Source organism: Cinclus cinclus, chromosome 6 (assembly GCF_963662255.1).
Source record: "Cinclus cinclus chromosome 6, bCinCin1.1, whole genome shotgun sequence".
Taxonomy (NCBI): domain Eukaryota; kingdom Metazoa; phylum Chordata; class Aves; order Passeriformes; family Cinclidae; genus Cinclus; species Cinclus cinclus.
In genome coordinates, this window is record NC_085051.1 from 58276951 (window position 1) to 58303234 (window position 26284).

The 26284-nt window shown below is 44.0% G+C and overlaps 2 protein-coding genes and 1 non-coding gene across 4 annotated transcripts; 1 reads left to right on the top strand and 2 right to left on the bottom strand.

The window, feature by feature from the left end:
- Window positions 1-2546: 2546 nt before the first annotated feature.
- On the bottom strand, window positions 2547-11794 carry PSMA3 (proteasome 20S subunit alpha 3). 2 transcript variants are annotated; one of them, XM_062495766.1, is made up of 11 exons: window positions 11749-11794; window positions 10780-10862; window positions 10135-10258; window positions 9303-9404; window positions 9104-9177; window positions 8462-8510; window positions 7444-7509; window positions 4847-4893; window positions 3296-3363; window positions 3087-3151; window positions 2547-2729 (listed from the first exon to the last, which is right to left on the bottom strand). In XM_062495766.1, the coding sequence occupies exons 1-11, from the start codon at window positions 11767-11769 to the stop codon at window positions 2685-2687; spliced, it is 744 nt and encodes a 247-aa protein (XP_062351750.1). In that variant the 5' UTR covers window positions 11770-11794; the 3' UTR covers window positions 2547-2684. The 2 variants fall into 2 exon arrangements, with proteins under 2 accessions (XP_062351750.1, XP_062351749.1); XM_062495765.1 differs by having other exon boundaries at window positions 8462-8534.
- A 110-nt stretch (window positions 11795-11904) lies between these two features.
- Window positions 11905-11977, top strand: TRNAK-CUU (transfer RNA lysine (anticodon CUU)). Its single transcript has one exon. It is a non-coding gene; the product is annotated as a tRNA-Lys (tRNA).
- A 2550-nt stretch (window positions 11978-14527) lies between these two features.
- Window positions 14528-25624, bottom strand: ACTR10 (actin related protein 10). Its single transcript, XM_062494918.1, has 13 exons — window positions 25498-25624; window positions 23966-24038; window positions 23342-23424; window positions 22245-22353; window positions 20360-20467; window positions 20105-20172; window positions 19732-19811; window positions 18743-18778; window positions 17381-17460; window positions 17215-17288; window positions 16332-16413; window positions 15512-15713; window positions 14528-14998 (listed from the first exon to the last, which is right to left on the bottom strand). Exons 1-13 carry the CDS (start codon window positions 25572-25574, stop codon window positions 14817-14819), a joined length of 1254 nt encoding a protein of 417 aa, XP_062350902.1. The 5' UTR covers window positions 25575-25624; the 3' UTR covers window positions 14528-14816.
- Between the last annotated feature and the right edge of the window lie 660 nt (window positions 25625-26284).

Below are 26284 nucleotides of genomic sequence, written 5' to 3' on the forward strand. Positions count from 1 at the left end.
TAGCCACTTCCTTATTTTTTAAAGATTTCTTCCTCTGCTTCACTGTTCAACACAGCAACAAGTAAATACTTCTCAGTAGCAAAACTCAGTCTATCAGCTGTGGACTAAATTAGTGAAACAATTGATGGGTAATGCATTACTGTATAATTAGTTAATTTTTAAGTAACTAAAATTAGTAAATTACTTGTTAAATACAGTGTGGTTGTCTCTTGGAATTGCAAGGCTGTCACAGGGGAGATGCAGTAGTTTTTTTCTGCTGAAATGAGTCTCTCTGGGCTAGAAGTCTATTCTAATGTTCCTGGGCCTTGTTGACAAGAGATAGCAATGCTGAACCTATGATGAAAAAATTCTGGTAGCTTTCTGTTTCTGAAGTAAAGGGCAATGTCAGTATTAAAGTAGCTTTAGTAGTCATCTGCCTTTTTCCTGTTTGACCTCCCTGGAAAAAAATATTTTCTCACCTTCTAATGGTCTTTTTATTTGTTTGTTTCCCTATCTGCAGTCAGTGGAAGCAAAAGTAGGTTTTTCTCCTTAGCATAACATTTTCATCAACAGGCTGAGTCTGTACTCTCATAAAATAATGATTAAATTTGGAAAATAACCTGACAGTAATAATAATGGTGGTATTGTTTAAATAAATTTTGCCATGACAGACAAGACACTGGGCAGCACTCTGCATGTATTGCTATCCACAGCCTCTTGAAATTGCTTTTCATGGCACTTTTTGCTTGTCGTGGAAAGGTACAGAAAACTTAAGTGTTGATCCTCAAAAGAGCTTTTCACATTGCCATGTTCTCCAAGAAGCAGTTATTTGGAAATTCTGGATAAGCAAGTAGGTGGCTGTGCACATACTTCTTACCTCTTCATATCCCTTCAATTTTGTCTTTTAAATACACACGTCTGGTACTGCTTTTCTCACTGTACCCTGAAATCCGAGTGTTGTTACAGTTTCTGCCCCTAATTGTGAATGGCTGTCACTGGCAGGATTAAGGGGTGGAAAGGTGGGTGTAGCCACACAAGGTTTCTGTTTCCCTTTAGCAGTTTTACAGCATGGTGCTAAAAACTCCAAGCTCCTGGGTTTTGATCCTGGACATGATGATCCTTGTGGGTCCCTTCCAAGTCCTAATATTCTGTGATTTTAGGAACAGAATCAAGACAAAATGAAGAGAATCAGGTGCTTCCCTGCTGCCATAGCCAGGGAGTGGCAGATCAGCCTCAGCTGATGCTTTTAGGTGTTACTGAGGAGTTTCCTGACTGGCGCTGGCCTGTGACTCAAAGAGCTGGGTCAGCAGGAAACTGCAGTAGTAAATTCAGTCTGGAGCCCAGGAACTCCCAGTTCCGGGCTGACTGAGTGCAGCAGCTGTTACTGCTGCCTCAGGAGGAGGCACTGAAGGAGGCTGCCTGTCCTGGCCCTGACATGCTGGCTCAGCCTGGCCCCATCTGGCCCAGCAGGAGCTCAGGTAGCCTGAACTGACACAGTCAAGAGCCATCTCTGCTGGCTTTCCCATGTCACAAAAAGGAGGAAGAAGCTGTGCTTTGTGACCCTGGTACAAAGGACACTGGAGAAGGCCAGGTATCTTCCAAACTATCTCTATAAAAATAAACCTGTAAGGGAAAGCTGTTTAAAGGGCTGGTGAACATGAGTGTGTAGTCCTAAAGCTGAGGAGTTTGAGTCATTACACAAGTATGCATTTAAGATTAGCAGGGTCGTTAGAATTTTAACTGCATGTACAAACAAGACTTCAATTTTAACTGAGTTTTAAAGTGGTGAACAGAACAGTTTATTACCTGACTGAATCATATGGGTTAGAATGGACCTCAAAGGTCATCTCATTACACTCCCTGCCAGGGGCACAGTCACCTTCCACCAGCCCAGGCTGCTCCCAGCCCCATCCAACCTGCTGCTTCAAAACTTTGAAGTGACTAGAATAGGCAGTCTGTTTTCCTAGGAAGTGGGGAATGACAGCAGCAAAGCTTGTTTTTAACTTCTGGAAAGGTCAACAATTGATGGAGCTGATTCAGAAGTGTGTTAAGAAACTACAGCTGAATAAAACAGTTTAAAAATAGTTTGGTCTTCAAGCATTAATTTCAATTACATTGCTCAGTAGATCTCACAGCTTTAGAACTTAACGCAAGCACTGTTTTAAATTGAATTAGTTTTTAATTCCTCCCACTCCTCCACTAAGCCTAGGCTTAGTACTTCAGCTGAGCATTCATTTTCCTGAACTCCTGGTTGTTACAGAGGCTGTTAGGAATTGTCAGCTGTGCACATCACCTTAAACTGTAACCTGCTTTTGGAGCTGGCCCTGTTCTCATCTCTTCTGCCAAGAGCAGTCACAGACTCTGGCTGGGAACAAACTCCAACCTGTGCTATTGGTTAATCAAGGAAGAACAGGGTACTAGTTTTTAATATTAAACTATGCAGCATTAACAGAGCCTGGCTCAAATGGAGTGCTTTAGGAAGCAACAGCAGCCTGATAATATCTTTCCTTCTTAATGTCTCTTTAGGTACAGTTGTGGGCCTACACAATTTGAAATAAAAGCTAAGAGACAGTAAAATGGAAAATTTATTAGTGCAAGTTGGTCAGTTGGTGTCTTCCAACAAGTACACAACAGCATCCCATGCATAATGCATTATAAACAAACCTGGTCTAAGATAAGAAAAGTTGTTTTGGAGTAACAATGTGTTACATATTGTCATCGTCTGACTCATCTTCCTCTTTCAAAGATTCCTGTTTGAAAAAAGAAAGTGTAATTAAAGAATAGTCTTACCAGTTGTTTTATAATTCAGCCTGCAATAAACAAAATGAGGTTTGCTGCAGCTTCACGCCCCTCTGTGTGCCCTAGGACAGGACAGTTCCCATCAGCACATTTATTTCTGAAGGAAAAAGACCCCACTGGTGGCAGCTCTGAATTAAGAGTTTCTCAGAGCAAGAACTATCCCTGGGTTACACTGTAGCCTTCCCTACAGTCCCTTCCCAGTAACACCAGCTAACACTGAGGGCAGGGGTGTTGGAATGATACATTTTTCAGGCAGCTCAGCAGTTTGTCAAGTGAAGCACTGCAATAACACCGAAGTCATAACTTACCTTGGCATATTTTTCCGCTTCTTCTCTGATGTCTTTGGGAACAATTTCGTGTTTTCCATTGGTTACTGCCAATAAAAATAGTATGTCTTAATTACAGTTCACACAAGGACCCTGACATACACAGTGAATTTAAGAAGCAATATTTTACTTTAAGTACAAAAAGTTCTAAATTTTCTGGAGTGTTTAAAGAAATTACAGAAATGCATTACTTTCTCCAACCCAGCTGAGTTCCAGCTCAAAAGCTTTATCCTTTACTTCATCGTGAACTATGTAGATTCTGAAAGGAACAGACAAAAGAACAGATTAGAACAGACTGACCAACAGGCTAAATGCACTTTGTTCCTGTCACAGCTTTCTTCTGTTAAAGTATTCTTATGATTAACAGACGCTCTCCCTGTGCCTTCTCCCCACTAAACACCATCAGAGAATTTTCCAGGCTTAACTGCTAGCCTGACAACACCTTAAATCATTACAGCCAAGATGCAGGTTGAGATGTGCAAGTTGCCCTAACTGGAACAAACATTAAGATTTAGATACTGCAGAACCAAGGCTGCATGGTCACTGTCTGCTTCTGCCAGACCAGCTGTAATACAGCTTGCAATGTCCTGCATTTCCCCAGTACATCTTACTGCAGTTTACACTAAATCCCAACACCACAGTATCTTGTGTCTAATCAAAAGTCCATACATAAGTTTCCAATTCTGGCCAACATGGAAATGGGAATTTAAACTCCACAGCATACATAGTGCCACCCAGACCAGTAAAATCCCTGCTTAGGCTGCGGGACAGAAATGTTAACACTGCAATAACAAAACTGATTCGATTCATTCTGTGGCAAAAAATACAAACAAACTGGAACAATCCTGGGCTGAGACAGACAAAACAGCAGAACTCACAATAACCTGTGGCTTCACTGTTTAAGAAGCCTGTATTGTGTATTTCTTAGTTTGTTTCAGAAAGCACTAATAGGTCAGAAGTTGGAAAATACCAGCAGTTCCTACCCAACGTGGAAACCTCGGAGATACCTTGAGCAGCATACTTCCAGTGGAAAGATTGTGAAACAAATACAAAGGCTGAAGTGAACACTGGTGTCCAGGGAAATGCCCCTTTATGCTTATAGACTCTCCTGGCTGGTAGCTGAGGTGAGCTCTAGGCCTTTCTCATGTTTCAGCTGGTTACAAGCCTTTTGCAACAAAGTTTTATCTTTACAAGCTCCTGAAGAAATCACTGCTCTGGCCTGGCCTAGTATTTTAGGTTTCAATGTTATTAAAATCTTTGCTATCTTGCTAAATGCTACTAAGGTACTGAATTTGAGCTGAGAAACAGAACCCTGTCTAGAGCTGCTGCTGAGTTTGAGCTGAAGCAGAACTAGAACAGAAGTATTTTCATTATTAGAAATTATTTTCAAATGTCCAATAATACAGCTATACTGTATATAGTCCTTTAAAGAAGTTCTGCTTTGCTTCTTTCCCGAGCACTTGAGTCTTTTCTTTAGGCTGGGTCCAAGATCTCAGCATCATTTGTGGGCAGCTGCTCTCTGAAGCATCAGGTCATTGTTCAAACAACTCTTACTTCAGAAGCAGCACACCAAGAAGTTTCCCTTCATCTGTCACTTGGTTTAAATATCTTAAAACCAGAGATTAGAGTCAGACAGTTTAAGACATGATACCTGATTTAAAAGGAACAGCCTCAGTTTGAAACCAAAGCAAACTCACCAGTCTGGATTTTTGTCAAGTTGGAAAAACAGGTTGCAGACTTACATTTTTGCAACTTCTTTAACAACATCACGGCAGGTCATTTCCTTCATCTGTAGGCAAAAGACACACAGATATAAGTAGGAGAATATAAATCTTGCACAAGGCTAGGTCAGGAGAGGCTGTGCATGTGCCTAATGTGCTCCATGTTCAGTAGTCAAAGTAACAGAAAAGGCCAGAACCACATTTCTTCTCTACAACGCATCTTCCAGCCTGCTCTATGCAAGTCGTTGTTCCAGGGAAGAATATTACAACTGAAAGATTCTAGGGAAAAAAAACTACTTGGAAATTCCCCAATTTAAAGCACTCATCAGCTGAAATCTTAGAAGCTACACTGGTGATGCTGGCATTCTAAAAACTTGACTTGTTCCAAGATGCTTTTTATGCTCAACTGATATAAAATAACCACATGGGAGAGGCACCATATAGTCACATGTAATACTGATATTCCTTCCAGTAAGCATAATAATACTTTTGGTCTTACCAATATTTTATGCAAGTAATTTTGGGTTTTAAGTAATGCCCCAAGAGGAGAATATTGTTCAACAACCAACTGCCTCCATGAACAAGGAATCAGCATCTCATTTCACATTTTCTCAGTTATATCACAGTCTTTTGGCAGCTTCACAGTTAATCAGAACAAAGGCTGGTGCAAATTTCCATGACATAATAAACTTGTGTTTTATAGGTCAACTTTTCTGGCCTGTGAAGCAGTAACAGTCTCCTGTATTTCATTAATGCCATTTACCATCTCTTCCAATTCCCAAAATATTTTCCAACTCTTAGTATGGAAGGCAGTTGTGAGGCACTGGTGAAGGGATTAAGATGACAGGAACTCACAAGGGGTGTCACAGCCCTTTGTGGCATGAAGCAATGGCCAGAGAAAAACTGCCCATGCCTGGTTAGACAAATGTGCCATCACAGTCCCATCTGGAGGAGTTCCCTAAAGAGAGACCCACTGCCTTGTGACACTCAGTCCAGTCCAGAAATGTAACTTGTGTCACACAAACATTTATATGATGTGTATTCATACATATAAAGTTAGCAATCAAACAGGATACTCTAAAGCTCTACTACTGCCATGCATATTTACAAAAAAGAAAACTGAAGTCAATTTTATTTCTGCCATTATCCTTTTCCCATCCCAGGTGCATCAGTTCTGCAGACAAGGACAGTAAACAATGTAAACAGATTTATCCTACGAGTTAATCATCATGTGTCCATGTATCAAAAAGCTGTAATAGTATCAGAGCTGCAGGAGATCAAGAGATTAAAGCAGTCTCCAAACAACTACAAGATTTCCCACAGCTGAATTTACAGACAATAAAATGCAAGGGATGTGATCCGTGCAGGGTTTTCATCCTGCCCCCTCAGCCACACCAGTTTCTCACTGTGTCCTCCCCAGCCACAGGAGCTGCTCTGCAGTCCCCCAGGGCAGGTTTAAAGTCCTGGCTCCCTGCTTGACTCTCCCTTTCCAGCTGCAGTCATCTCTTCCAATAAACAAATTCTGGCTGACCCTCAGCTGGATTACCCCACAAACCTTTTGTACTTCTCTTTCTTCCCATCTTGGCTTTGATAAATTCATCCTGTCAAAAATGAGCTGTGACCTGGAAACCTGCCCAGTCCACAGCGAATAAGTTACTGGCACTGGGGCTGGACTCACCTCACAGAGCTGTGACAGGATCCCACCCTTGCAGTTTACTGGGGACACTGCACACACACCCCTAAATAAACACCTGCAGCTGGGCCCTGTGCAACACCCCTGCTCCATGGGTGGGAAAATCCCAGCACTGCACAGAAAATGAATCATTTGGAGTAAATTGTGTGTTATCCAGTACAGCACTGTCTTTTGCCAAAGGACACACATGGGAATTGAAATTATGATTTCCCAGGTGCCACAATTCCAGTACAAAGATCAATTAATTATGCGGGCTTCTTACCTTTTATTTGGTATTCAAGCATCTGAACCAGATTCAAAACTGAGTGAATCGAGTTTAGAGCATTCTAATTTTTCCTGTCATGATGCTACAGCACCAGGATATTCTTAAAAATGCAACAATCATATAAACTCTGAAACTATCCATGAACAGCTGTGACATCCCTCTGCAGACCAAAATAAAATATATTTTTAACAGAGTATCACATAAAAAGTACATGAGACAGACCAGAAGGAGGATTTGATTTCATCTTGTCTCCAAGGGTGTCAGATATTAAAATACATGAGAAGATGGAAATCTTTCAGCATTCTACCACAACTTCAGTCAGCTAGAGGAACACTTCAATACTTTCTGGTTGTCTTCTCTCCACAGACCAGTTTGTCCTTAACAAGAGCAGCCTTTCTGAACGTGTTAAACAAAAGAATCATCTAAAACCTTGGGGAAAGATAAATACAGGACCCTGCACAATGCCACCCTACGGTTTTCATTCAGAATCAAAAACATATTTATACTTTTATATTCAGTCACTTACTTGGCTCACTGGCAAATGTACAAGGAAATATTTCACCCGCTTCTCCTGCATTTTATGTATTTCAGGCACCCAAAAGGTAACATGATAAGCCAGGAATATTTGTCTCGAGACAGCACAACACTGTTACACCATACCTGAAGTTTTTCTATCTCTGTTTTTGCAGCCTGCCTGGCTTTACCAATGGCACAACCCCAATAACCCTAAAAAAACAAAACAAACAAACAAACAATATGCAAATGTAATTAAATACTAGACCTTCTACACCTCTTACTGTCACTTAGCACGTCACAACCCCACCTACTCACAGTAAGAGACCAAAACCCTTGGTATTGATCTCTCTTGGGACACATCCCCAAATTGTTGGATAGAGTCCAATTACTACACTAGTGGTAGTACCACCACTATTGATAGAAAAGTGCTCAGTAATTCCTGGACAGAAATTTATCAGCTCAAAACATTGTAATACTTTTTTTTTTTTAATTGCTATTACAATAAATAGAAGAATAAACTAGAGTAAATTTAAAGAGAGAAGTTCTACAGGAACTACAGAAGTTCTACAGGATCCAAGCAAATCCCAAGCTAAACCCACCTACTACAGAAATACATTTGAAGTGTAAACACAAAAAAACCCAGCATTTCTGTTTCTCTCAACAGCCATGGTACTGGATATACTGCATGAAAAATTTAAGAAGTCCAGCATTATGTGTGTGCATCGACCTGTGTGTAACACACAGCTGAAAATGCAGCACTGAAAACAATTAACAACAGTTTTGATTTGGTTTGCTGCTAGCAGGCAGTGCCAGAGAACAGCCCTCCCTCTCTTACCTTAAATATTTAGAGAAGGGGGTATCACTACAATTCTTGCCTTTTTGGGGCTCTGCATGGGAGTTTTCACTGGACAGAGCCACGTGGATTAACTCCCAATTTCTGACAGACAAGCTTTAAACTCCTTTCTCAGACTGCACTTCTAAGAAATACACAATGTTTGTTTAGCAAGGACCTGCAGTCGAGCAGCAGTGATTCACCAGAGACCTTCCCAGGCAAAAGGAGAAAACAACAGCAGCTCTTTGGACCAACACTTACTATTTTCCCAACTAGAAACTTTTAAAAGAGGAACTTAAGCTAAGATGGAAATATTTTTGACACACTCACATAGGAAACTCCTGATGGATCAATCATGTACAGTTGTGCACCATCATCACTATCATAGGACCCCAACATGAAACTGCAGAAGAAAAGAGAAATTAAAACCTTTCCTTTTACAAACACACACAGAACTAGAAACTACACTAGCTTGGGTTTCCTACATCCTTCCAGGAGCAAAACTCCTGTACTGCTACACTCTATTGAGCAATCTGCCTCACAACAGCACCTGCAATTGCCAGACACATTTTACTGATCAGTAACCTGGCAGCAGAGCTGTGTTTATCAGTCCCTTTGTACCAGAATCACACAGGAGCTGTAACCTGCTCTTTAGGTGTCAGGGCAAGCAGCATGACTGCAGAGGGAAGTTCTGCTTTCACCACCATCACAGACTGAATGGAAAACAAACCCTCAAACTTTAAAACCCAAGGACAAATTAACCAGCTCTGTAGAAGCCTGGCAGAGCCTTATGGGAATCTGAATTCCTCACCTGAGGTGTCAGACCTGCACAAAAAGAAAGGAGGAGGGATTCTTTAGGAGACGAGCTGTGGGTTACTGATTCCAGGTTTCAAAACAGAACTCAGACAACCGAATCATTTCCAGCAACTGTGAACCAAAAAGATATTTACAGAGTGTGTCTGCAAGACTCACCTGCACCCAAAAGGCCTGACAGCACTGTACAGGGTGTAGGCATGCACATACATGGCCACTCTGTCTGCCAGATGCTGTGTGGAAGAAGGAAAAATAAAACACTGGAATCCCTTATTTACAGAAAAAAGGAATAAAACTTCATTCTCATGTCAAGAATAAAAGCCAAACAAAAGCCCCAAGAGCTGCACTGGTCTCTTACCTTCAGGGGGATGTCGTAGCCATAGTTAGACCTGAAGTTGGAAGCCTCTTCCCGGGCGATGTCTGCCAAGGACCGGGCGTCTGCCAGGAGCCCCGCAACCGCCTGGAACGAGAGCGTGGCACCAGCACACACACACCTGGCCAGAGCTCATGATCCTCACTGCCACGGGGAACTCAAACTGCCCATCTGCCACCAGCCTCAACACACGCCAGGATCACCACACAGGAACAGACAATCTCTCTAGGAACGTCGATAACCGAAGTTATCGCCATGTTAATTATCGTCTCACGATTTACCATGACTACACCAACCCAAACAACATTCCATATTGTGGGTATTCACCAGGCTTCTCTCACACTGCAACCACTCCTCAACACCATCCTGACATCAATATTATGGACAGGCCCGTCCTCCATACACCAATCTTTAAGGAATTCAGGTGATTCCCACATTTTTGAGAAAATCTCTTATGCAGCATGTTTTCCCTGAACAGGCCTTATTTTCTAGCTGTGTAAAAAAAGCACCATTTTAACACTTGTGTATATATTTACATACATGTCTGAACTTGAAAAGCATTTCTTAAAATTTTAAAACAGCCTCAATCTTCTACTTTAAGTTTGGATTTTACTTATGTATGTTTTAGTGCAAAGAATAAATTACAAAAAACAGTAAAAAAACCACTGGCATTTCTGACTTTGTACACAGACACATTACCATTACTTTCTAAATCTACTTATTTTTGATTCTCTGATTCATACATTTGTCATTTTGAGGGGGGGGGGGGGGTGTCACCTTAGAATTTATGCAGACCTAAAATGAAATGGCACCTCACCATCCCAACATGTCGGTCGACATTGAAGAGACGTTTATTGGACCCCTCTTCATAAAGCTTGGACAGGACTAATTTTTCTACTCCAAAGACAACACCATCTTTGCATCTTATCCCAATTGCTGTACTGAAAGATAAGAAAATGTCAGTTTCTCACAATGTAAAATACTTAACAGAGAATTACCAAGACATAAGAAACAGCACATGATTTCCCTCAAGGTAGATTTGTCACAACTGAAGACAACAAGGGGGTGGAACTAAATGGTCTTTAAAGTCCCTTTCAACCCAAAAATCACCCTGGGATTCTGGGATTCTAATCCTTATCTGGAGCAGACCCCTAAAGCACAGCTGGGATTTCCACTTCCCAACATTCCTTCACAACACACTCCAGGGAAGAGCACTCCCAGAGCAGCTGGGGCAGCTTCAACAGCACTTGGATGTCCTCCATGTCTTGAGGAATCCCCAGGAAGCTGATAGACATTTACAAGGAAGGTGCTGAGCATGCCTCAATCCACATCCCTAAAACGAGCCTTTAGATCAGAACCCATTTTACCACCACGATTTTACCCTCTTGTTTCTCTAGTCCAACAGTGCTGCTTTAGAAGAGGCCAAAAGAGCAGATATTTGATGCAGGCATTTGTATCTTACCTGCTATTCTCCACAGCTTTCATAGCATATTCCACTTGAAACACTCTGCCATCTGGAGAAAACGTGGAAGCTGACAGGTCATACTGAAGAAAAAAGACAATTCTCAGGAAGAACAACCCACATAATATGACAGCATTTTCAGATCAAGCCTATTGATTAAAAAAATTCAAGACTGTCGCTGTCAGAGATGGTGTGAAGTCCCCAAAGCAGGCTGACCCCTTACATGAGATGTAGAAACAGAAGAAAACAGAGACTAAAATCCAGGAGAGGCCATTTCATCAATGCTGGATGTACCCACACTGCAAATCCTGGGTGTGAGATCACTGAGCATTACACAACACTCAAAACCTACGGGAGCTTTTGTCTGCCTTTACATTTCACAGAATCACAGAATGGTTTGGGGTAGAAGGGCCTCTAAGTTCACCCAGTTCCACCCCTGCCATGGGCAGGGACACCTTCCACATCCCAGAGTGCTCCAAGCCCTGTCCAACCTGGCCTGGAACACTTCCAGGGATGGGGCAGCCACAGCTTCTCTGGGCACCCTGTGCCAGGGCCTGCCCACCCTCACAGGACTGATTTCCTTCCCAATATCAAACCCAACTTTACCCCCTTTAACTCTGCACCGTATTACTCTTTGTCATACCGATCAAGAATCCTTCCCCCGCTTCCCTGTAAGCCCCCCCCCCCACTTAATTTAAACGTATAGATCACAGACGTATATATTTAAAACGCATAGAAGGATATTATGTAGAGAGGCATAGTAAATGAATTATCCCAGCGCTCGCCCCGCCTCGCCGCCGGTTCCCCGGGCCTGCCGGGCCGCAGTGACTCAGCCGCTCGCAGCGCCCCAGAGGCGCCACGCCGCGCTCGCCGCCGGCACGGAGCGGTCCCGGGGCCGCTCGGGGCGGTCGGGCGGCCGCGCTGTGCCCGTCCCGGCGCTGGCGGTGCCGCCCCTCACGCCGCACTCACCCCGGTGCCGATGGAGCTCATGGCGGCGCCGCTGCCAGCCCGTCCCGCGCCCACCGCCCAGCAACGCGCGCTTCCATTGGCTCCCGCTCCGCGCTCTCGGGGTGACGTCACCATACATTACGTTAAAGGATATGTAATGTAACGCCCAAACGTAACGCCCGGCTAGCTCAGTCGGTAGAGCATGGGACTCTTAATCCCAGGGTCGTGGGTTCGAGCCCCACGTTGGGCGCATCTCTTTTTCCTGAGAAAAAACGGCCGTTCCTGAAGGAAAATCCCCGTGCCGAAACACACGGGATAATCTCAAGAGTGGTCGGTAAACACTGCAGCAGAGGGAAAATCACTTTTTTAAAGTGAGCTGGATGCAGAAATGACACGTGCACAATAAAGCGGGAGATGTGAGGAGTGGGGCAGTGACCACTAGACACCACATCCCAGGAAATTTTATTTTCTTAATAAACAGTACAGGAAACAGATGTTAATCAAGGAGGAGCTCTGAGCTACCTCACAGATTGAGAGGAATTACCTGGATAAAGTGGAGAGCTGGGCAAGCACCTGCTTTAGGAAATGTAACAAGAGCCAGCGTGGGATTCTCCATCGAGGATAGGGCAACCCTGGTTAAACACACAAACTACAGGAGAGCAGCCAGAGCAGTCCCAAGGGAAGGGAGTTGGAAGGTTCATAGTAGCAGGAAATTCTTCCCTGTGAGGGTGGACAGCCCCTGGCACAGGTGCCCAGAGAAGATGTTCCTGCCCCTGGATCCCTGGAAGTGTGGAATATTGGGGCTTGGAGCAACCTGGGATAGGGGAAGGTGTCCCTGCCCATGGCAGGGGTGGAACTGGCTGGGCTTTAAGGTCCCTTCCAGCCCAAACCATTTTGTGATTCTGTGTGTGTGTTGCTCCATCACTGAACAGGCTCTCCAGGGAAGTGCTCACAGTGTTCAAGGAGCATCTGGACAATGCTCTCAGCCATAGGATTCACTTCACGTGGTCCTGCAAGGAGCAGGGAGATGCTCCTTAGGGGTCCCTTCCAACTTGATACAATCTGATTCCATAAAAAGTGAGATGAGGGAATGAGATAAAGCCACTTTCCCCAGGGACCAGCTCCTGCTGATACAGAATGGGCATAGGCAAACCACAATGGGCTCGTGCATATTCCAAAATCCTTCTCCAGTCAGCACGGGTCACCTGCAGCTGTCTGCAATTGGCCAACACCAACCTGCTGGAATGGCATCCAGTCCAGAATCAGGAACCCCAGAGGAAGGTCCTCCAGCTACTGCAGGGGTTTGTGCCTGTCACTGTCCTTCCTGCTAAACCAGGCAGGCTCACCGTGAATTTTTCTGCTGGGAGGATCCACAGATCCCACAGCTATGCCAGGGAGGGAAGAACTGCAATGCTTAGCCTGGAAAGCCCAACCATTTCTACACCATAACACATCTAGGGATGATCTCTGAGGGCTTTCCAGGGAAAGCCTTAAGAGTCTTTCTCACCCTTCGATGAAGTAAGAATCCTGTTTCCACATTAGCAGGTCCCAGGACTCTGCACTTCAACCCAGCAGTTCCACAGGAGTTAGGAATTCTATCCCTGCCATGTGAAGCAGCAGCAGCTGAGGCTGTTCAGTGATGCAGAAACCCCACAGGAGGAGATGTGAGCGGGCAGAAGGAAGATGAGGTGGCAGAACATGACGGGAGAGGTCCCAGGGTACGTGTGCAGAGCAGCACAGAAATACCCCCAAAGAAGGAAGGGCTAAGAATATCCTGAGTTTCCTCAGCTGCAGTCTGCTGCAGTTCAGGAAAATGACATCATTGCACCACCACCACCAGGCTCTGTAGGAATTTCATCTCCTGACTCCTTCCCACTGAGAAGGGAAGGAGCTCCCAGCTCCATGGGACTCCTGCTCATGGCCAATTCCTCACTCAGGAAGCTCTGTCTCAGTTCTTACTGAGGTAAAATACAACCTGCACCCCAAATTACCCAGACAGTGTCTGAAAAAGAGCAGCACAGCTAAAGCTGCATGTTCTGTGAACCTGAGGCTGGCAACGAGACTGCGTCCATTTATCCAGCCTGGAATGGCACCAGGAGCTGGTCCCTAAAACACCAACCTCATCCCAGGACTATAAAAACTGACACCACCTGTTAAGGTAAAGCACGTAGGAAACACACTGACAAAACCATGCAGAAGTTACTGAAGTGCTGCAGCACATCCCCTGTGTTAGGGCTCACCAGAAGAGGATTTCTTTAAATATCTGTTTGACTTGCAGAGTCGTGCTTCAGGCACACAGCAGGTGGGCAGCAGGCAGCACAGGGAGATCTGTCACAAAAAGCATGTTTGTGCCAATAAGACTTCACCACCCAAAAAAATGTTGTATTTATCTTCCCAAATTTGAGATAAAAATTGCTCCTCAGGGTAGGAGTTAAACTTCAGTAACCAGGAGATACCAGCAGTCACCATGTAGCCACTAAGTCATGTTTGGCCTCACACCTGTTTATAATTAATTTATAATAATTTATAATCTTGCATTATCTTTCTTGGAGTAGACACATCAGGAGAGGTTTTACCTCAGCACTATGAGAGAATTACAGGCAGAAGAGTTGTCTGCTAGAACTCTTTAAGACAAGGGAAATAATATTCCACTACCTTTGCTAAACAGCCCCAAACCATTTCTTCACATGTGATTCAAGGGTGGAACATTTTAATACAGAATTTGGCACAAAAAATTCCCATGGATGTTTCCCTAGCATTGTTCAGCATGCTCAAAATGAAAATATCTTAAACCAAATTCTCTCAGCAATGCCATTTACTATACAGATAAATAATAAACAACTCAGTAGGGAACAGCTCATGAGAGAACAGAATTTCTCCAAAACAAGAAAAAAGAGCAGAGGAGTTGCCAGAGTTAAGTTTGTAAACTATAACTGGACAGGGTTTTAAACAGTGTTAGTGCCTACCCTGACAACACCCACGTTGTTCATATTTAATAGTGTTACACACAAATTAATGAACAGAAAACAAACCCCAATGCACATGGATGTAATTGGGATGGGGCAGAATACTTGTGTGGATTGAGGTGCTTATTTCTCTGTGGAAAAAGCCCTTTTCATCAGTGGTGGGGGTGCTTTTCCAACATCAAACATCATTTCCAGAGGAGGGTTGTTGAGGCAGCACCAGTCAGGAATGCGACCTGTCTGGCTGTAATATTCCTTGGACACAGAGCGGCTCCCAAGGATGTCCTGGAGTGCTCCAAAAATGGCTCCTACGTTATTGGCAAAGAAAAAAAAAAAAAATTGCATTAATTCCACGTAGAATTTCTACTTCTTCCCATCAAGAATCTCGACTGGGATTTTTTAGCTCTGCCCCTAAGTTTAAAGGGATGAATGGATATTGCTGCTTTCCTTTTCAGTAGCCCATTTAAGTCCCAAACTGATTCCATTTATATCCTTGGATATAAAAACAAGGAATCATCTGCTCTCTGCTGACAGCAAAGCCGGCCTGGTTGACCCACTTCTTACAACAAAGTTTGTATTTTAAGTACTTCAACCAAACCCCATTGTGTTCAGGGCAATTTTTACCCCCAAAAAGTTGCCCCACAAATTCACAGCAGCTGTGAGAAGATTCAGCCCACAGCAGCTGGCCAGGGAAGAAAAGCACCACAGAATTCAGCGTACAGAGACTGCTCTGGTTTGCTAACCCTAAAAATTTATTCACTACAAACCCCACTTGGAAAGGTTTTTATCCACCTCCGCTTCCCAGTTGTTCCCATTCTTACCTCCCAGCCAGGCCACACAGTTGGATTTGGCAGGGGGAGTGTGAATCCTGAAGGTTTTAGTGGCAAGAGCTTCCTTGTATTTGGGTTTCTCCACCAGGTGTCTGATCTCAGCCATGAGCCGGTGCAGGAAGCCCGGCAGCATCGCTGTGCCCCCGATCACCACCAGGTTCTCTGCCAGCTGCTTCCTGGTGTCTATTGGGCACTAATGCAAACAGGGACACCAAAAAATAACCCAAATAAGTCAAGCTGCCTGAGCTTGAAGCTATTCAGAAGTCCCTTAGAAATTCAGTCTGTTTCTAGGCCCTCCAATTGCTGTTTTCTCATATTTAGTTGGAAAATAACCAACGTAATGAGAAAAATGCAAGGGAAAGGCCTGGAGGTGCAGAGGTGAAGGCTCCAGGCACAGAAGTTCTTAAACAATTTGTTTTCATAAAGAATTCTAATTGAAATGTTTGTCACATCAGCCAAGTCCATGGCTCTCCAATAAATTGCATCTCAGCAAAGTTATTTAAACGGCATCAATAGCTACAGGGAGTCAACTTTAATTAACATACACACACCACCACATAATGAAAATTTCCATTTATAGTGGTTTTCTGATGCTTTTTTCCCCCCTAAATATAATTAGAAGTGAAGCATTTGTACAGGACAAGAAAAACTTCTGCAATGAATTTAATATACTGCCTGTAATAAAGATGTCCAAATGAATTTCATTCTAGCACAGTAAACCAGGCAGCCTGCAGAAAGTCTTGAGTCATTTTTGACTGCAAGTTCTCTAAGGCTGGAGGCATTCCCTAAACTGTTTCTAATATAAAAATACCTGAACAAGTGAATCCAAGATCAAAGTGGCAACAGATGTCTCTTCATTATCCTGTTCAAACAGGATTTCCACCACAGAGTCTCTATTGCACAGACAGGAAGTGAGTGTTAATGAGCAGCAAAAGCACACTGAGCTCAACTCTGGCACAGCAGAGCTGGAGGTAACTCCAGCCTTCCTGCTGCCAACACTTTGTCACTTCTGTCACACAGCCCAGCAGTGCCAGCAGGGAGGGGACAATCATGGAATCCCTGGAAAAGACCTTTAAGAGCATCACATTCAGCCCTCAACCCAGCACGAGCACCTTGTTCACCACTGAACCACGTCCCTAAGTGCCACATCCACACATGTTCTGAACACTTCCAGGGATGGTGATTCCACCACTTCCCTGGGCAGCCTGTTCCAGTGCTTTACAACCCTTTCAGTGAAAACATATCCCCTAATATCCAATCTAAACCTCCCCAGGTCAACTTGAGGCCCCTTCCTCTTGTCCAGTCCCTTGTTTCCTGGGAGCAGAGCCCGACCCCCACCTGGCTGCACCCTTCTGTCAGGAGTTACAGATCAGAAGGTCTCCTCTGAGCCTCCTTTTGCTCAGGTTAAAATGCCCCATTCACATCACTAAACCTGTCCCATTATCAGGCATTGATACACATTTCTCTTCCCCCATGCCTCCAACCTCTCTGCTCTCATCTTCCTCTTGGGGCTCTGGAAAAGCCACCCCCTCCCATGATGGGCTTGCACTGTGCCCAGCACACAGCTTTCATTTTAGAGGCATTAAAAGCATATGCAAGCGTCTCATTAAAATCAAACTTTATGAAAATTTCTGTGCTTTTAGAGTTTAAATATATCCTTGTAATGCCAAATACTCTGCCCTGGCATTTCTCACCTGATGGGGCCAACTACATGGAGAATCTTTTCTCCATCCAAAGGATAGTCCACGTCTGGAGGCGGTGTGGGACGCTGGAAATAAAAACAGACTTGTATTATTATTTTAGAGCCCAAAAAGCTGCAGCCACCTCAAAAGAACAGGAAGAGCTTCATCCTCAGCTCACCTCAGCACTGCCATCAATGTTGAACTTGGCTGCCTGGATTTTCAGTCCCCGTTGGAGATCACTCACAAAGCAAGTGCGGACTGCAGAGGGGAAGAGAGAGGGGCACTGGTAAGGCCTTGGTGGATCCTTTCATCACCAGTAAAAACAGACATTTTCCTTAATTTAGAGAAGAACACACAATCCAGGCCCTTGCTGGTCCAAGGTATTATCAAATACATGCAAAGAGAAGCAGTCTCCACACTCCAGCAGAGTTCAGGTGCTCTCTAGACCCCAAGTTAAATGAAGCTGACACTAAAATGATGTTGGAAATCCTGCCTGTCCTTCCTCACACAAACCACATGAGATTTAAAGCCAGATGGATGCTCCTAATGGTGCCTCAAGATGCCAGAGGTTGCATCCTGCCTTCACTGCAGGTCTTGCACCACAGCTTCAAATGAGGCCTTGCTCATTTTCTAAACAATCTCCTTCCCTGTAACATTTTCCTTACTGCAACTCTTCAACACCTTAAGAATTCCAGAGGGTTTTTCTGCTTCCAGACAACATTGGCAGAGCACAGCCTCATTTGTATCCCAGCTGCTACTGTTATACACTTATTTATTTGTATTTGGCACAGGTGAGCATCTTCCCCATAAACTTCTGTCACAAAGAAACAATGCTTCAACACACAGACAACAACAATTTCATCCCTAGCCTGTTGTCTCTGGTTCCAAAAGACTGCATAGAAAACACAACTCATCAGAAAAAGTGTGCCAAGGCCTGGAATCAGAAAAGCCACTTCCATTTCACTAAGCACCAGCTGCATTTACTTTGCATTTGACTGATGGATTTCTTCCTAATTTGACCCAAGGGATACATATTAGTTACTGTTTTCTAAGAAAACACATCTTTTTCCATCTGTTGCACATGTAACTATTACATAGGAATTCATCCAAGTTCTGCCCAAAGATTCTATTTTTTTCTGGTGTAGCAAATGTTGTTCTTGTCTCCTCTTGCCTACCTTGATTAACACACCTTATATCTTTTATAAATACTTTTTTTTAAATTTACTTTAAAGCAAGCTGAGCCTTTCTGGTCAATCTATAAACAAGACTACACAACAATGCAACCCTGTTCCTGTGCCCACCTACCAAATATATCTAAAAGCTGCAACTCAACAACACAGAGGTGAAAGCAAAAGAGGAATCCAACACCTAGTTTTGGTTTTGTTTCAAAGAGGAAGAACAACACAAGTTAATCCAAGAGGTAATAAATATGGCACAGAAGAGAAATAAATTCCTAAATGTAAAATACTGCACACTTTTTATTATCACATTCCACTGCACAGTTTCATACATTAGAGTTTCACAGAGAAAACAAATTTACCTTTTATATCCTCTACTATGTCTTCTGGGACTGAGCCTGAAATAAACAAAAATACTTAGTTTCAATCTTAAATTCTCTTCCTACTTAAAAAACTTTTGTTTTCATTTTTAATTACATTTAATATATTAAACTTCCATTCTGACAGCAGCTTTCAAAGATTTCCAAAGCAGAAAAGATACTAAGAACAGAAATAAGTTTGTCTTTGCTCAAAACAGACTGGAAAATTACTACAAAACTTTTATCTCAGCCTTTATTCAAAACTGCTGTGAGAAGAGGCTTATCATAAAAATAACATACTTTTTAAATCACAGAATCACTGGGTTGGAAGAGACCTTTGAGATCATCGAGTCCAACCCATGCCCTGATACCTCAACTAAACCACAGCACCGAGTGCCATGTCCAGTCTTTATTTAAACACATCCAGGGATGGTGACTCCACCACCTCCCCGGGCAGACCACTCCAGTACTTGATCACTCTTTCCATAAGAAGCTTTTTCCTAATATCCAACCTCTATTTCCCTTGGCACAGCTTAAGACTGTGTCCTCTTGTTCTGTCAGTTGCTTGGAGAAAGAGACCAACCCCCACCTGACAAAACCACCTTTCAGGGAGCTGCAGAGAGTGCTAAGGTCACCCCTGAGTCTCCTTTTCTCCAGGCTAAACAACCCCAGCTCTTCACAGGGTTTGTGTTCCCCCCACCAGCCTCATTGCCTCCTCTGGACACACTCCAGCTCCTCAACATGCTCCCTACACTGAGGGGCCCAGAACTGGACACAGCACTCGAGGTGTGGCCTCACCAGTGCCGAGTACGGGGCAAGAATGACCTCCCTGCTCCTGCTGGCCACACTGCTCCTGACCCAGGCCAAGAATGAATTCATGCAAGCAGGCCACGTGAGATGCAGTCAATCTTAAACCTATTTTAGTCACTGTTAGGATTAGCACCCTTTCCCCAGTGCAGTTCCCAGCACAGATGCCCCATCCCAGTCCTTACCCATCACAGAGGGAAGGCTTTGTCCTTTGGCCAGTCCTGTATCCACCGTGCACTGCTCCAACAGCTGATACTCCAGCTCCCTAAAACAGTGCACAGGAGAGTGGGGAAAGGCAGCCATGAACTCAGCCTGGGTCTCTGAACTACACTCCAGAGACAGGATTAATTCCTTTCAGTTATACCCTTCTAAACATAACTTAAGATGATCCCATTCCCACAGTTTTTACTACACCAGCAACAGCCACACAGTTTTAACTCTAAAAACTGGATATGTTACAGGAAGTTAAGATTTAAAAGAGGAATTTTTGCTCAGGGTCAAAGAGGGACTTTCACAAATAAATTATTTGTAACCTGGAATGGATAACTATGAACTTACTTGTGGATGGCCTTTCCTCCCAGGGGAAGGGAACCCCAGCAACTCAGGATTGGAATTCCCTCATAGATCTACAGGAAGATCAGGAAATTCTCCTCGTTTCCATTTTGAGTTTTCAGTCTGCTGGAACTAAATGCCTTTTCCCTTCTACAATTCCTTGCACCAGCCACCTTCTAACTGCTCTTGTCCAATGATAATTTCTACTCAATAAAAATCTTGTGTTTCACGACAGCCCCAGTGCTGAAAATGAAAGGATACAGGCAGCACCAAGCTTTCTGCATATCCACAGTCCAGCACCATGGCAGAGTTGATCCCCAGTGTCAGGAGAGACATCAGGTGACTTGGAGCAAACAAAACAGAAGGTACCTACACAGAAGCCAAAAGCAAAGTTGACAGAAGGGAGGAAAAAAGAAACAAAAAAAGAAACAAAGCACTGATGCCTTCCCTGAATGGCATTTTAAAAGCAAAACTCAAACAGCTGCATCTTGAATCATTCCAGTACTAATTTGTTGAACAAAATACAATAGGATTCCAAATTCTGTGTTTATCTTCTTTGTGGTGTACACCAGGTACTTCAGTAATAATGGATGTTGGAATGGGCTTGTAAGAAAAGCAGGTGTTGGCTATAAAACTCAGGTCAAGTTTCTTATTGTTAATGAGGAGAAATGAAAGAAACTGAAGTACAGCTACTTGAAAAGCTGTAAAAACATGAAGATGTGAATCAAAGTGCTAGAAAATACATAAAAGCGTGCCTTATGACAAACACTGCTGCACCCAAACAGAAGAGGCTGTTTGGAACACTCTCACAAAAACAATGTGGAAACTCAAGTTAAAATTACATGAGAATTACATCCTTCTCCCAGAATTCCATAAATCAAGTTTCCTAGAAAGCAACAGTTCCTTCAAAGGAACACTTTGAAGTGTGAATTAAATTAGAAATTTCAATAAATCCTGCACTTAAAGGAAATGCACTGAGACAGAAGGTAAAATATTGACCCTGTATTAACAAACCACTCTTTGCACCAAATAGAAAAAAAGAAACCAGAGAGAATTAACCTTCCATCAGTATTAACTGGCTTCTTAACAACTTATAAGGTCTCTCCATCAAAATATGACTGAATACATGAGCCACTTTTGACAAACCATTTTGCCTGGGATGTGTTTTAGCTAAGACATTTTATTGCTGTAAAGGGATTAGGAAAAAAAAAAACCTCAAAAAACTGACTCAAATCTTTCAGCAAGGTGAAGTCATCAGAAAATTTTACCAGTAGTAAGAAAGAATTATGCATGAGTTTGAGATTAATTGGTAAACTGTGTTGTGGAAGCACAGTGAAGAAGTACTGCAAACAAACTAGTTTCACTGTTTTTTATAGAAAATCCTTAACCTTTGTTGTGTCTGAATTGAAGAAGCATGGAGTAAAACATTCTAAAACATTCTAAAACATCTTCTGTTACAACTGAGCAAGAATGAGGTTCAGACTTTTCACAGAATCCTTCACTGGTTGGATTGGATGGGATCTCAAGGATCATCCAGTTCCACACCCTGCCATGGACAGGGACACCTTCCACTGTCCCAGGCTGCTCCAAGCCCCATCCAGCCTGACCTTGGACATTTCCAGGGATGGGGTAGCCACAGATGGCTTTTTTCCCCCCACAACTTCTCTTCAAAAAGACTGATTAAGCAGAGAAGGTACTTGATTTCAGGTAAGTTCTTCTCTAAATGAGCACAGCCATGTGCTAGGCAGATATTGACTGGGGCAGAAATCATGAGACTTGCTGACAGGGCACTAACAAGTGTTTAAATATAAATCCTGGCTCTAGGCAGTGCTCAATGGGGATTATTGGATCTGTCTGGGACGGTGCACTGTGAGCTGCATTATCTACAAGGCAGGGCAACCTTGCAGAGTCTTGTTAATTGCTGCTGCTTTGTGGTCTCATGAAGAGTCAAAATGGAACAAAAATGCTCTTTTATCCAATTTCAATGCCCTACTTCCTCACACTATCATCTGATTTTTCTTCTGTATGCCTCTCACTCTTTTGCCACTATTTTCAATTTTTTTTTCCGTACACATCTGGTACTGACTGTAAGCAAAATTCCTACTGGCAAGTGGAGCAGATTTACACATTTCTGTCAAACATTTACCTCAAAATGCTTGAAAAGGACCCTGGTGAGGGTGTCCCTGAAATGTGAAGGGCACAGGACAGACTCTATGATCACAACACGCCGGTCCCTGGGATTCACCAGCAGATGCCTAAAACAAGACAAGATGGGTAAAATACAACTGGGAAATTTAGGCACATATTAGATCTATCCTACATTCATGTTCCATTTTCCTCAAAAATCCTAAAGATTCGAATTTAGATAGCATTTGCTACAGCAGACCCCAAAGTCTTTTTCACAAACCTAAAACCCCCCATGCTTTCCTAAAAGAAAACCAGGAAACTGAGGCAGGGAAAACAAGTTACAGAGCTTTCAGCCAGAGCCTGTAGTTCTGTATATTCATTATACATTTCTAAATCAATATAAAGCAATACAAAAATAAGTCATCAATGGCTTGTCCAGTGTCACACAGTGTCATAAAGCACATAAGAATGATGATACTCAAACTCAGATGCTCTGATTTCAGTAGAAGAGGATGAAATTGTCCTGATTTCAATTGCAAAGTGATGGTCCAGGACAGGAGAAGAAAACAACCCAATCCATAGCAGATCTGAGGCACAGAAATTAAATCCTGCTTTCCCTGTGATGGCTTTCACAATGTAAAAATACAGATTGGAAGCAAAGAGAAAAGACCAAGTCCAATTTCATTATTCACTAAGGGTACTAAAAAGCAGAATAAAGAGATGCATTGCTGAGGTAAAAAACATTCCACAGGTAAAGATTCCTCCTTCCAAACCACTGTGGAGTCTGCACTGATAGGAGCTTCAGCCCTACCAAAATCATTTCAACTTCTGAGGTAATGCCTTCCCCTTCTCAGGCCCTTTATAAATACCTCAGCTGAAAGGCAATTTATCAAAGACTTCCTGCTCTTACAGAGCCACTGCCACTGCTGCTGCAGGAACTCTTTGCAAGACACACTGGATTTCAGCACCACCAAACTCCTCCTGCACCAACACAGCCAGGCAGCCCCTTGCAAAGTCTTATCTCTGTTTTCTTATCTAACCAGGCAGTGTCCATCCCCTGCTCACACCCCTGCAAGTGCTCAGGGAAGGCCCAGATGGCTGAGAGGTGTCTCTTACCTGAAATACAGCATGTGGATAAATTCCTTCAGGTAGGAATACAGCTCTTCTGTATTGATGTTGTACTGAACCACCTTGATAGGCTGGGAAGGGAAAATACCCACAGTCAACTCAAATGTTGGGCAGTGATTATTTATATACATATATATGTACATATTCATACATGATATATAATAAATATTTTATCTGACATTATATATAAACACTCATTCTTATATCATTTGCTCTTTGTCCTTAAAACATCCCATAAACTCATCCTATAACTAAATTCCAGAGCTAATTAATGCTAATTTGTCATACAGGCAACTTAGATTTAGTTTGCCAAATCTGCCACCCTCTACTAAAAGAAAAGAAAAAAAGCATAACTAGGCAAAGCAATTTCTCAATAAATGCCCCAAAACACAAGTTCCATGGGGGCTGAGTAGCAATTAACACCAGCACTGGCATCACACTTACCTGCACCTACTCACAGTTTTTAATAGCTGCAGTTAAAATAATGAAAAAAATGTAATAAAATTTCAGATTATCTTATTCAGGCAGTGCAAAATGGCTTGTGATGGACAGAAAAAAACCCTGCAAATTCTTTCTATGCCATAACACACCAACACCATAAAAACAGTTCACCTTTGAGACATCAGGTTTCTTGATTTCACTGGGGATGATGCATCTTGGTCCTGTTTCTCCTGCAAACCCACACCTGAAAGAAGATGTTGAAAACCTGACCATTTGAAGTCACCATTTGACCCCCCCTGGGCCTGGGAACCATCACAGAGCAATGAATTAGGGAATTCTGTTACTGCAGACAGGAGCTTTGCACACAGTTTTCCTATCCAGCCACCTGGAGATAAATTTAAAGATGGACTAAAAGATAAAGATTTTGTGTATTTTTTTTTATTGACTCCCTCAACAAAAGGATAAAAACAACAGCAGCCCCAAACCAAACTTTTCAGAGACCCACCTGCTCTTCCTCAAACACACAAGAACCATGGACTGAAGAAAGGAAATTAAAAGCAAAATTAATTCAAAGTTTATTTTAGTCCCAGTGCCTGATATTTGTTTCACCCCTGTCACTTCCAGTAACTACAAATCTCAGAAGAAAACTGAATTTTTCTGTAAAGCTGCTGGACTTGGAGCACTTTCAATGCAAAAAGTCAATTAATGCTTGATTTTGGTATTTGGCAACTGTCAATGTGTTGGATAATTTTGGAAAAAAACCTCTTAAAACAACCACAATTCTGAATTTAATTGTCTTCTTTTGTCTCACACAGGTACTTGTGCAGTCCCAGTGTGTAGTTTTCCTTGAACTTTCAGCTAATTTCAGCCTTTTTTGGAAAAGAACAGACATTCCTCACACAATTCAGCTGCTGTTTCTTCTATGAGAAAGCTGAAAACAGACCCTAGAATATACTATTCAGGGAAAAAGCTTTTCCAAAAGCGTGTTTTATTGGCTAAACAATACCCAGGGAATAAAAGCTCACAGGCACCCCAAACTTGGGAAAAGCTTTCAATTGGCCACACCATGTGAATCCACAAAAAGCCACTCATGGAAATCACTTGTCCCCACCCATGAATGCTCTGTTAAATTCTCCCATTCTCAGGTAACAAAGCTTTTGGCTATGAGGTGAAATACTAAATAAATAACGAGCCTTCCCATTTTGGCACTCGAGCTAAACCTTGTTCTAATCTAAAACACAAGACTAAAAACCAAGGCTGTTCATTACCAGCTTCACACCACACAGATCAACACAGAAGGGAAAAAAAACCTCACATAATTATTCTTGGAATAATGGTTGGGATTGGAAGGGGACTTAAAAGCCATCTAATCCCACACCTTTTACTATCCAAGGTTGCTGCAGGCCCCGTGCAACCTGGTCCTGGACACTTCCAGGGATGGGGCAGCCACAGCTTTTCCGGACACCCTGTGCCAGGGCCTCAGCACCCTGACAGGGAAGAATTCCTTCCCAACACCCCATCTAACCCTGCCTTCTGCTAAGGGGAAGCCATTCCCCCACGCCCTGTCACTCCAGCCCCTTGCCCAAAGTCCCTCCCCAGCTCTCAGTGAGCCCCTTTAGGCACTGGAAGGGGCTCTAACGCCTCCCCGATCCCTTCTCCAGACCTGACACCCCCAAATTCCGTCCGCAGTGCGGGACACTCACTTTGTGAAGGCCTGTCCGAGGTCGATCACCACGGCGGTTTTCTCCCCGCCGCTGCCGAGCCCCTCGTACAGCGGCATCGCGGCCCGGCCTCCCTTTCCTCCCTTCTCCTTCCTCCCGTTCCACCTCCCTCAGCCGCCGCTACACGGGGGCCTTCCTGCTCCTCGGCGCGCCGGGCCGCCCTCGGCGCCTGATCGCCTCTTCACCACCCCGGGCCGCCCGCGGCGCCTGATCGCCTCTTCACCACCCCGGGCCGCCCGCGGCGCCTGATCGCCTCTTCACGACCCCGGGCCGCCCGCGGCGCCTGATCGCCTCTTCACCACCCCGGGCCTCCCTCGGCGCCTGATCGCCTCTTCACCACCCCGGGCCGCCCTCGGCGCCTGATCGCCTCTTCACGACCCCGGGCCGCCCTCGGCGCCTGATCGCCTCTTCACGACCCCGGGCCGCCCGCGGCGCCTGATCGCCTCTTCACGACCCCGGGCCGCCCGCGGCGCCTGATCGCCTCTTCACGACCCCGGGCCGCCCGCGGCGCCTGATCGCCTCGCCGCCGCCTCCCGCCCCGTCCTGCAGGGCTCCAGAGCGGCCGGGAGTGCCGCGGGGCCGGCGGCGGGCGCGGTGTGGCACGGCTTTCCCTCAGCTCCGCTCCGGCGGCGGGCGGGACAGCCTCGGGGAGGCGGTAGCGGTGCCATGGAGGGGCCTGAGGGGCGGGCCCTGCGTGAGGGCGCGAGGCGGCGAGGTTGCTCCCGCTCGAGTAAAACCGTAAAAATCACAGACTCATTTAGGCTGGAAA

Coding starts and splice junctions, on each gene's coding strand:
- PSMA3 (XM_062495765.1), bottom strand. CDS start 11,769: ATGAGCTCCATCGGCACCGGG. Junction 7,510..8,461: donor ATCCATCAGGAGTTTCCTAT/GTGAGTGTGTCA, acceptor TTGTTTTTTTAG/GGTTATTGGGGTTGTGCCAT. Junction 3,152..3,295: donor ACTCAGCTGGGTTGGAGAAA/GTAATGCATTTC, acceptor TTTTATTGGCAG/TAACCAATGGAAAACACGAA.
- ACTR10 (XM_062494918.1), bottom strand. CDS start 25,574: ATGCCGCTGTACGAGGGGCTCGGCAGCGGCGGGGAGAAAACCGCCGTG. Junction 17,289..17,380: donor ACATTGATGGCAGTGCTGAG/GTGAGCTGAGGA, acceptor TTTTATTTCCAG/CGTCCCACACCGCCTCCAGA. Junction 14,999..15,511: donor CTGTGTGGCCTGGCTGGGAG/GTAAGAATGGGA, acceptor CCAATAACGTAG/GAGCCATTTTTGGAGCACTC.